This window comes from Aphis gossypii, chromosome 1 (assembly GCF_020184175.1).
Source record: "Aphis gossypii isolate Hap1 chromosome 1, ASM2018417v2, whole genome shotgun sequence".
Classification (NCBI taxonomy): Eukaryota; Metazoa; Arthropoda; class Insecta; order Hemiptera; family Aphididae; genus Aphis; species Aphis gossypii.
The window spans coordinates 77,053,016-77,066,127 of record NC_065530.1 but is presented as its reverse complement, the minus strand read 5'-3'; the positions used below and the strand labels follow the sequence as shown (position 1 = coordinate 77,066,127).

The following is a 13,112-nucleotide window of genomic DNA, read 5'->3' as shown; positions in this document are numbered from 1 at the left end:
TAGAGATTGCATTTAACGCGCTCATTAAAATAGCAACCTCTATATATGTCAAGGTACATATAGCAAAGTTTCTTCTTCAGTTTTTAAAAAATGATATTTCTCGTGAGTTTGTTTATCACGTGTAATTCGTATTGATCGGCGTATCATATAGGCAATATAGGTACGTTACTGCGTTGTAAAATAACATCTAATAGACTATCACAAACCGTCATCCGATATTTTTTTTTGTCAACAATAAAAACAGAAATTATAAATCTACTTTAATAGTACGCATTATGTATATTATTATTATATCTATATACATGATGTAGGTCGTTAGAAAATCGTACAAATGGTGAAAATCACAAAACCATGAAATATGTCATACGAATAATAATTACTATTATAATACTTGCGGCGTTATAATAATATGTTGATGCCTGAAATTGTGATACGATAAATTATGATACGTATAATAATATATTATTATTGTAATGAATACATTTTAGTTTTATTGCAATGACTGAAAAGTTTCCACCACCAGATTAATAAACAATATGATCGTTAGATTAACACGTACACAAATATATGATTAAATTAATATAATTATATTATTATTTATTAATTATTAGTATAATAAAATATAAATATTACAAATATTGTAATCGAATAGTTGTATGGATGCTTTGATTTTTAATGTGCGAGTAGTTTAAAATATTTCGTATAATATGAACGCCGCACAAAATTCAAAGACCACGTTATAATATTATATATCAGGGACGGCCAAACAGTCGATCTTGGACTATTTCAAAGTCGATTGTGTTAGAATTTATTTTTAGAGCCACTCGCCCTATATGTATCTTAATAATTATAGTTATTCAATAATAATAAAAAAAATTATATGGAAGTCGATCCTCAAAGGTGAAGTACATTTTTAGTAGATCGTGACCAAAAAAAGTTTGGCCACCCCTGTTAAAATATAATAGGCACGCAAAACGTATAAAATATTATATCAGTGATCAGATTTTTAATCGTGTAAGCTACGTTAGTTTGTATAGAATATAGATTAAAAAATATGCACATACATCAAAAGTTAAAGTTCAATCTTACATATAGCTGGTAAACAAAAACATACACGGAATATTTAAGAACATTAATAATAATAATAGTAGTAGTAGTAGGTCAACAAGACAATAACCGCCGGACACGAAAAAACTCTGTCGAATGGAATTATATACACAGTAAATATAACTTAAAATATAGTGCCACACTGCAGTATATAAACCGACAAAATATTTCACTGACAAAAAGTAGTAGTTAGTTAAGTAAATAGTACTATGCTGTTTACAAATCACATAAATATTACTTATAATATGTACTATTTTAATCATAAAAACGTAAATTAAACGCTTAAGGACCGAAATGAAATGAAAATTGATTTAAAAAGATAAAAAGTAAGTATTGATATTTTCCGTATTTGTAATTTTTTAAAGCAATAAATCGTCGCACGCGAAACGTTCATCGAGAACGGCTAAACAACTTTTCGGTCTGTATGCAAATTTTACATAGATATGTGATGCAATAAAGTATGGTTAATATGTTAGACTAAAAAAATTGTTATTGTATACACAGTAAACATATAATGAAAGTTGACAACACAATAATATAATATATTATATTATATAACACATTAATATAAAATAGTCGGTGGGACGCATTTATAGAACAATTGTATAGGTGTTACTTGAGAGACGATAATTGATTGCATAAACGTGTACCTCGTATATATTATATTATACACCTACTAAAAATAATCCAACTTTAAAAAAAGTTACATTTTCTTAAATTAATGATTGACATTTGACACCCATGTTAATATTATAAAACAAAACATTATAATATAATGATAAAAAAAAACTTGCTACATAATATTTTAACGTGACTTAAATATACTAATGGAAATTTAGAAAAAGCAGTAGGTACATGAGTAACAGTATGGTTATAACTTATAGGTATTTCAATTTTCAAGGTTATTTAAATGGAGTATTAAACCAACATTTTGCTTGGACCTCTGTATTTTTATTGCATTTGACTAAACCTATAGGCTATAACATAAACTATTCGTCCAAAATTTTATTTAACATAATATCAAAATATTCCGGATAATTTTTTGCTTTAAAATATTGTATAATTAAAATATTAATTACTATTTCTTAATGTTATAGTTTTTTTTAATTTATTTAATTTCATTTGCAAAGCAAATTATTTTGAGTAGTACGTAATTCATTACATAAAAACCAAATTTTAGACTAATAGCTTATGAGTAATAATTATAATAGTTAAATATTTAAAGTTTAGATGAGCGGAGTCGGGCGAAAGGTGGTCATTATACAAAATGCTGATTTATTACTTTGCACATCCATAATTTAAATACTTATAAGTAGGGCACGAATTTTAAAGCATAATAAGCAACTAAAAAAGCAAAAAAATGTATATTTAATTTAAAAAAAAAACATTATCAAAAATTAACACGAACTGTTATAAAAATAATTTAAAAAATTTGAAAAAAGAATTTAAACTAAAAAAGAATTGATTTCCATGTATTTCTAAAAATTTGCAGTAGCAAAACTGATTCTATATATTGTCCGACAGAATATTTTTATACATGGAATACGACTCTCTATATCCACTGAATTGATCGGTGCATACTTCTACAAGAGGTTTCAAAATACAACACTAAATCTTAAATTTTGAAATGGTCGATATCGATGTTAAAGTCATACTGACTGTATACTGTATAGGTACTGCAAGCTAGATATAATAATCCAGCCGATAACGAAAACAATAATAATAATATAAAGCATTCTAGGTTTTTACGTTTCTTATTAATTCAATTTTGTATTATTACTATAGTAGCATAATAAATTAATAAACATATAAAAAAATCTATAGCTGAAATAACTGAAAAAAGCATTTACATAAAAAATATCTGAAGAAATAAAAAATAAATTGGTTTATTTGGAATTAGAATGAAATGAAACGAATTTATACATACAATTTTGATTTTTTTCTCATATATAAAAAAAGAAGCATATGTTTTAAAACCCGAGCCTTACTTATAAGTTATAACTTAAAAGTATATTGTGTTTAGGAGCAGTAGGTATAAAATTAAAATACATATCATCGTCTAAAAATGTAAAAAACTTAAAATCCATATAACAATAAAAAATTATAAAATATCATTTTTTTTTTAAATTTGTTAGTTTCAACTTTTAAATAACGACTTAAAATTAAGTAAAGCAAATCTTTTAAAAACCAAAAGCTTTCTAAAATAATGAGTGTTACTTAAAACGGATAACTCAGTACAAACATCATAACAATAAGCGACAATGATTATTCTTAGCTGTATTATTATAACTCAATGATAAATTAATAAATAATGAATTAAGTTATTAGTATATATGTATTTATAGATAGATGCTAACGATTTTAAATCATGAAAGATAATATCTTCAAAAATTTAAATAGTTATTGAATTAATGTGAGTTTTCTACGTTAAAATAATCACCAGGTATAATAAATTTGAAAACGATGGATATTGCCATATATTGGACATCGTATTATTGTAAACCCCAAGATTTTGATATTTCGTGCGTTCCCCGTGTAGCTACATTATAATATAAACTTACAATGGACATTGAACTGTACGTTAGCCGCAACCAAGTTTTGTAACTATCAACCATTAGGTTGTATTAGTTCGTGTACTTAGTTAAATTACAATATTATCTAAGAATACGAGTACGATGATGTTATAATGCAAGTTAAGCTAACATTTTAATCATCGATGATGACGATCACGAGAGTACGTGGACGACGAAATACGAGAACGGCAATAGGCACAGCATTGTTACCACGCTGGTTACGTGAGATGGAAAATGGTTACCGTAACGGGAGGACGATGACTGAACGGGCAACGGCGGTTGCATCGATTGCAGCCGAATGATGTCGTATATTTTACCATTGCGATCGGAGTAGTCGTCATTTTCGTTGTCGTCCTCGACCTCCGCATCCACCTCCGATAACAAATGCTTGTCGACGGACGACTTTTTTACGTCATCCAACGGCCGACCCGTATCAAGAAGTACGACATCCATATCGGCAGCCGTCACCAACCGATCCGTTGCGCCGTGTCGGTCACCGTCCAACACCCAATAAGTGTTGTAGTGATCGTTATCACTTACGGTGCTGCTGCTGTCACCTATCGTCTTTTCTTCGTCGGTTCCAACTGGATATTCACCAATTGCGGCTGAGGATCTTGATCCTTGGGTATCTCTGGTACCTTAACTCGTACGATTTTCTCATGGTATCCAATTGCTTTCACCTGTCCAGGTTCAAAAAAGCGAGTTTATATTATTATTATTATAATAAAAAGAAGAACCAAACATAGTATTTATAAAAAAAAAAAAAGAAATAATAAGAAAAATTCGTAGTTTAATTTAAACAAATATTGTTTACTACAGTTGTTTTAGATTTATTTTATTATTAGAACTATATTATACCTAATTAAGTTATACATTTTTTTTCTAGGAAAACTGATAGATTATTAAAATTAAAAGCATTTGAATCAAACATTTGACAATCAAACATCTCTTCTTTTTTTTTGTTAACTATGTGGACCTATTATAAATTAGTATTATAAATGTATTTATTCTAGTAATATAAATAACATAGTACTAAATGGTTAGTGTCTAATATATAAACCACTTGACTTTAGTACTAAATAAACGATGGTATTTAAAAGAGGTTAAAATTTTCAATTCGAAAATTTATCTTTAAATATAACAACTTGACTAAAAAAAGTTGACACGATTTTTTTGAAAATTTATCAGTTTTGAACTACAAAGAGTTAAAGAAATGTAAGACTGTATCTATTGATGCAAACTTTTTTTAAGTTTACTCTATCTCTTTTTTCCTATCATGAGTGCTTTTAAACTAATACCATATTTAATTTAACAAACAGTACGTTTTAGTAGATTTAAATTTAATTTGATCGTACATTATTATTATTATATATTATATTATTTTAGACATTTTATTTTTATAAAATACTTACACGCAATTTGTATACACCAGAAAGTAGTATTTTCCAGTATTCTCCGTTTACGGTCGTGTTGACATAATTTTCACGATCCGTGAGGCTAACCATGGCGTTTGGTATTGGGTTACCAGTTATTCGGTTCGTGACAATACCCTTAATACCTCTTTGCGCTTGTCGCATCCATGTCAAAAGTGGCTAAAATCAAATAAAAATTACGATAATTGTAATTTTGTATTATTATTATTATTATAAAGACATATTTATTATTTATACATTTTTTTAGAAATATTTTTTTTTAAACTTTATTTTAGAACAAATAATTTGTTATTTAAATTTACAATAAGCATGTATGCTGATATATATGTAAACATTAATTTGGCATGTGACATGTGAAAAAAAGAAGCATTATAAAAGAAATTTGTTTAATTTATAGAATTTTTTTTTATAATTGTGGTTTAGATTACGGCACTGTCTTCTCTTTAGCCTGCGAGGAGGATTTCCAGGAATGCAATCAGACCTTAGTGCTGATATTAGAGGATTTAGGTAGTTATGGACATATCATTTTTTTTTTAGACACAATGAGACTGATCTTTATACATCCGTTAGAAAATATTTGAAACGCTTAATAAAACGTAATTTATGATTATTATTATACCTACTTAATTATTTTAAATTTAACAATTTTTACTATTAATTATCATGTATGATGTAAGTATTATAGGTATTACATTTATAGGTAATTTATAGGTATAATTTTATAGGTAAATTTATAGGTATTAAATATTAATAGGTAATAGGTATTGTAATATCATATAAAAATATTATATAATATCATTTTATCAATAGTTGGAAATTGGTAATAATTTTATGTTACCTTTAAATGATCTTTCCAGTGAGGTTCTAATAATGTGGCTGGTGGATACTTGCAACAAGACATTTCCAAAGTGATTTCCATACACCCGTGCCATACGTAATTGTAATCTTGCATGCTTCCTGCAAAAAATTGCATTTACTTTATTTTACTTAACATAAGTCTTCAGTTTTTTTTTTAAATACCTATAATATAGTGAGATAATGAATAATATCGTTAATGTATTATCAACAATACAGTAGTAATATTATTAATGTAAATAACATATATAATAATATAATATACGACGTGAAACATAAAGACGTGGAGTAGCAATTCTTTGTCATAGTTTGAATACATAAGCTATAAAGTCTTAAAAATATACCTACCTATTATTTGATACCAAGCAGCTCCATTTGTTATGCCATCTTTGAATTTTAAATAGTCTTCTTCGCAGCTTAAACCATTATGCATAGTTGGGTGCAAGTCAGCATATTGTTTTGCTAAAAATCGAAATACGTCATCGTCTGGTGTTAAACTCTCCCAGTCTTTACTATCATAGTTTAAATTAGAACCTGTAATTGAAAAATAGTAAATATAATTAACTAGGCGCTTCAATATTGATGTAATATATTATTTACAAATGCAGAATAACTTAATTAAAAAAGTGGGTAGCAGTCTACTGTACAGCATTATGTATTGAGTAGCGAGGTAATTATAATGGATGCGTTAAATTTTAATGCAATGATAGGTATCATTGAGTACGAAAAACGATTCTAAACGGAGATGATTTGTCGGCATAGGATATATTTTCCAGTGGGTGGTGAAAAATATAGTTTATGTTTTTATGACCCGAATATCTCAAAATTAAATCAAGTACAGAACGTCATGCCAATTTAAACAACTGGTGTATGTTTCAAGTTTCCATGACTTCTTATGAGTTTCTAAGTCGTTTGATCACTTAACGCAGTACTGTACACATGACGTTCAAGTATAGGCAGTATACCTTTTTACTATTGATCATGAAGAATTTGTTTTAAGCATCCTAATAACAATTTTTATGATGTGAGATTCTACATACCTAATCATGTGTATATAATGTGCATTCATACCTAGAGTTTAATTTTATTATTTTTACCATTTCGAAATATTTCGTAGAGTTCAAACACATCGACGATTTTCAATGTTTCGTTTAATTTCTGCAGCTTTCCTGGTACTGCCACAATAAAATACAAACGATAATGTCCATATAAAATGTTACAACGTAATTACAATTTTGAAATATATACAATATACATTATTACGAATTACGGTATAATATCATAATATATGATGTCATACATTGACATTAAAATTCAATATAATTTTGTAAATTATAATAAAATCAAACCATTAAACAATATTATTAAATGTAAAAATATGTTTATTATTGAAAATATCAAGCACAGGCTAGGCCAAGTAATATTAAACGCCATTAAATATAAATAAATAAATAATAGTTATTGTTGAAAAGTAAGCAGCATAATTTACATATATCAATAAAGATTATAATGTTGTACAAGCTTTAGTATTATAGAGCAACAGGCGGCCAACAGGCAACAGGCTACACGAATCCAAGACTCTCTTTCATCTTTTCTTGATTATTTTTTCCAGAAAACAAATACTAATTAGTCAAAAGTAATAATTTTTAACCAAGTATATTAAAATACATGTTATGTAAAATTATTAAATTTAACGTTGTTATAACTTATTATTATTTAAGAAAAGGAAAAAAAAAGTGTTACACTCATGTAAAATATATTTTTGTTTTTGGTTAATCGCAACAACCTAGAAAAACTCAGAGATCAATCACAACTCACAAGACCATTAAAGTTGACCACCTTTGTTATTCTGTTATAGAGTATTACAAATATATATCTACTTAACTTATCGTACATAGGTATTAAGCATATACATTGTTACTTTTGGAATATTATTTGATACAGATATCTGTATAAAAATTCAAAAGCGATCGAATACAAAAACTGAATTTGTAAAATTGCACTTATAAAATGTTTATACCTATATAAATTCTATACATATGTAATATATTATCAATGTTGGTAAAAATACTGCAGGTTTTGCTCGTCTTATAATTCTCAATACCTACTGAATTAACTTTATTTTAATATTATATTTTTTAATTTTTATACCATAATATATGAATCACTGGTATATACTATATAATTGATAATCAATGAATATTTTTCCCATAAGAGGTATGCGTATACGCTTACATATGTTCAGAATTAATAAAATATTCTCGATGGATCGAAATTAAATAACATAGATGATACAAGTGCAAAATAACATATATATTTAGCATGACAATTAGTATGATATATACAAATGTATAAGCAAAATATATGCGTGTAATGATGCTAAAATTTTTTTCTTTGTATAAAAACTTAATTTATTATAGAACTCTTATCTTTAACTCAAGATTGCTAATAGAAATAAATTATTTCATTTGTATATTTGTATATGTATTATATATTATATATTAATTATGTAATAATGTTAAATAATAAATAATAATTCTCACTCGAATCCGGTGAACCATCGTAAGGGAAATTGGCGACCAAAGCGCCACCATGTAAACTTAGAGACATTACGAACGGTACAGATTTTAACCACTCTATCATTGCTTTGGTTTCGGGTTGCAGTGGATTTGTGTGTGGATTGAACTTGTCCGGAAAATTTCGATTCAAATCATAAGTGTTTGCGTTATTTCTACGTACGTATATGATAATATAGTTGATTAGATAAAATTAACAAATTATTGTGGTTTTTTAGGAAATAAAAACTCAAATAATATAATAACATAATAATAACAAAGCCATTTTACCTAGAACCTGAAAAATGCATTCCATCGTTAGGGCAAGGTAATGGCCTGGACATTTCGAATCCATCCGGATTCATACTCGGCAATAAGTGAATGACGGTGGTTTGCAACAGATTTTTAATTGCTTCGTTTTTCGAATTGTTATCCAATAAATACTGTAAATTTTGAATATGATCATATTTTATAATTTGAATTTTAAAATATAAATCCAATACACATATGTTGTGAGCATATGGCTACACAAACTAGCAAACGTAATTATTAAAACTAAATTTCATGATTATGATTTTGAAAATGTTATAATAAAAAAAATAAATTAAATAAATTATACCGTCTATATCTTTATTTCTACTGCCTGTTTTTTTATTTTTTTTCCCCATTGCTCTAAAGTTGCATTAATTACTACTTCATGAGATTTAGCATGAAATTAGAGTTAAATTATTAATATTTTAAGTTTAAATTAGTGGTGTATAGTCGTTATATACCATAAAATGTTGGTCCACTAATTCACTCTTATAAACTTTTAACTTATAAATATTTAGAACTAATAAAGTCATCTAATATTTAAAATTTGTCCAAAATTTGATTTTTACAAATTAAAATATTTCGAAAAACATTCTGCTTAGAAAATGTGATGTTAAAAATGTATGTTGTAATTCAAAAGAGTAAGACATTTATAAAACGATAACAATAAAAAGTAATTAATAGTATTATTTTGTAACGAGATAAAATTATGCAGAAGAAATATTTTTATAAACGTTAGTATTTTTGAAATAATGACAGTTCTGCATTAAATGAACATTTTACATACATAAATAGTAATATGCTTAAATATTAAACTCTTAGTACTTACAATTTAAAGCTATTTATAATCTAATATGTATGACTTACTTGAATTAGATGTAAAATGATTTCTCTTCCTACAGGCTCATTACCGTGTATATTGCCGACTATTTTGATGTTAGGTACACCCAGAAGTTCAGTTGCAGTAGTTAACTTAACTGCCCACAGTTCACGTTCTTTATAGGGAAACGATGAAGACAATATTATAAATATAAAATTATATACGATACTATAGTAAAATAGTTTTCTTTGTTTTATATCTAGTGAAGATATAAAGTATACTAATAGGAAAATGGTGTAAAAGCCGATTTTTGTATTAAAGTTAATTATTATTATATTATAAATGATCAATACAATTGCTAAATTTTATATTTCCGTACAGTCGACCTAGTCTGTAAATGGGGGGGAGGGTCAAGGGGTCCGGACGAGGAGTCTCCCTCGAAATTTTTTAAAATGAAATATTTTTTTATTATTAAATAATTAACTATTATCTAAATTGAATATTACCTATAATGATGACTTATGTTTTCAATAACGATAATAATCAAATTTTATATTTTTAACGTAAAAATGACAAGTGTTCAGTATCTATATATTTAAAAAAATGTTGGATCCTCCCTCAATTTTTTTTTAGTTATGGCCTTGCAGCCGAAAACTTATTTTACTGTTTTTTCTAGTTATTGTTTTAATAATATTATTACCTATACATATTATAATATAGTATGACGTGTTTTACGTACTTAAAACCGAATTTCCAATCGAATACAGCGATGAAATATTGGGAAATTCTTCAGTTATTTCTATTAAATATTGAGTCATCTCTTTGTGGTTATGGTATTTATCGAATCCAATCCTAGAATGCGATGCTGAAGACGCTACGAATACGATCGCTAGCACGATTGCAGAACTCTGCAGAGCTTTGACGGTGTTCATAATCATACTGGTTAGTGTCAATGGTGGTGCTTTGTACTGACGATAAGACACGTAACACGTTTACCGATGTAGTACACAGTTTCTGCAATGATATTTTTCTTGAGCTTTTAAAACAGCAAGTTAGGTAACAGAATAGTCCTGGACAAAATATATGCAATATGAGTATTTCGTTTAATTTAACAGTCGGCATAATATTTTTATAACTAATTATAGCCGATGTGACAAGTATCGTTAAGAACATCAGGTTTGTCATCTTAAAACAAATAATATTCTGTACCTACTCCTAAAACTTAGGTTTAGCATCTTTTCTCTCAACACATTTCGTTCCTTTAAAGGCTCGTTCTATCTTCTATCGATCCATCTTTCGAATTCAATTTTAAAGTTCTGTCACTGAGTACTTCTGTGTCACTCGTAATACTGCTTGACAATAATATTACTGTTAAATTAATGAGTCTCAGAAGCTGTTATTGTGTTTGAAATTTAGAGGAATATTGTACGTACAATGTGTTCATACTTCATAAGCTCTATACTTTAATTATATATTCAATTACCTTTTTTTCACTAGTGGGGTAATATTTTTATACTATGATCAATGAGGGCTAATATACTTCAATATTATCTTTATCCATCCACTTAATTTTTATATTTGATACCTATGTTATACAATTAAATAAAAATTATGGATTTTAGTAGATAATTTTTTTATTATAAAGACGATTTATATGAGATCAGGCACAACAGAATATTGGGGAAGGAGCGCACTTGTTCTCCTTAGACTCTAGTTTAGCGCCAATTCTTTTCATATTATAATATGAACTAATAAATCTCGTATTAAATTCACATTAATTATAATATTGTAGAATAGGTATCAGTTATTCTATGATTTATATTATTTGTATATTTTTTTATTATTAATTTATATTAATATTTATTATAATTATTATAATATGATCTATGAGCCATGAGGCGAATATTTTATTAATATCAGCTAGGGCTCGAATATCAGTGCAAAGAGCATTCATTTTTGTTTGCTCTAATTAAAAAATTAATGCATTCTAAGTTCATATTTATTAATGTGATATAATGTAATTTAGTGTATTTCTAAATAAATGAGAAATTTTAATTTTTAATTTATTTTACCTGGATTAAAATCTATAAAAAGTAATTTATTAGTTTGAGGTACATCGCGATGCCATTTAATTTCAGTTAATTGTTTATTTATTCTCTATAATCTAAGTTGAGTATTTTGTTTTTGTATTACCTATTAATAGTTTGGTTAAGATAGAAGAAATGTAAAAAATACCTAAAATAAATCCATTGTTTATTATCACTATTGAATCTTTGAGTGCCTATAAAAAAAAATTTTTGGTCATTTTTTGAGATCATTATTGTGTTGAAAATAATTTTTCTAAAGCATATTTTGATAGTTTTTAGTGCATTTAAGTCTGAGCCCTATTAATACCTAATAAATACATATATAATATTGTGTTTATATCATAATTACGTTTTATAATATATTTATATACTACTATAATATATGTACGTACCAGTTAATGTAAAAGACGAATTGTATAGATGTTTGTACGCATATGTATACTCGTCGTAAGTATATTTGCATATACGAGAGGATTGCGGATCGATAACGTGACGTCGATTCGCTTTGGACGTGTTGCGAAACTCTGCGCATATACTTATTAGCGTATTATATCATAACCAACACAAGTGGCTGAATAATCTCTTCACTTAGTATAGATGATAAAAAATTATTGACAATAAATACGACGACGAAAAAAAAGTTATCCAAAAACACACTCCGCTCGACGCTGTGATGTACCTACATCTGACTATACTTGATACCTATCTATATAATAATTATATTGGCAACTACACGATAAATATCATTGTAAAATTCCTGTCATTTGGTATAATGGCATGAATATAGTGTTGCTGGGATCGACGTGACTTTGAATTTTTATCCCACGTAAAAATTACATTTAAATGAAATAACCATCACAAAGTCTATATTTTATTGGCAAAAAGATTGACACGCACAATAAAAATGTGTCGCTTCGGAGCAAATTATTTAACTTGATGCATCTACCTCGTATCGACGTCAACCAGCACACGCGACTAATAAATATGTATATATATAATATATATATATAATAATATATGTTTCTAATTTATATTACTGCGCCATTTAAAATTGAAATAACAAGATAATAAAAAAAAAAAATCCTTGTATCACGAGAACTCGACTTGCAAATGTAATATCGGTATACACCATAAATGTCGCGTCGATCGCATGAGCGGTGTTACATTTATCTTATAATAAAAATATGATAATATGATATTTATTATATTATACTTAGTATCTTCGACCAAAAATGTCCAAGTTAATTATAGTGTGCCCCTCAAAAATAAAAAAATAATAATATTATGTTATTGTCTGTTATATAGATTGTATTTTGTGTAAATAATTTATCACACAGTGGGGTGTGTGATAAACGGACGGCTGTAGCCGG

The 13,112-nt window shown here is 27.0% G+C and overlaps 1 protein-coding gene across 1 annotated transcript; it reads right to left on the bottom strand.

The window, feature by feature from the left end:
- Positions 1–576: 576 nt before the first annotated feature.
- LOC114126292 (carboxypeptidase D-like) lies at positions 577–12,715 on the bottom strand. Its single transcript, XM_050211072.1, is given in 11 exon segments — positions 577–4,249; positions 4,252–4,360; positions 5,093–5,272; positions 5,952–6,070; positions 6,317–6,502; positions 7,066–7,143; positions 8,512–8,699; positions 8,815–8,966; positions 9,703–9,830; positions 10,395–10,669; positions 12,135–12,715. Coding segments are annotated over 10 exon segments (1,755 nt in total). The 5' UTR covers positions 10,594–10,669; positions 12,135–12,715; the 3' UTR covers positions 577–3,833.
- Between the last annotated feature and the right edge of the window lie 397 nt (positions 12,716–13,112).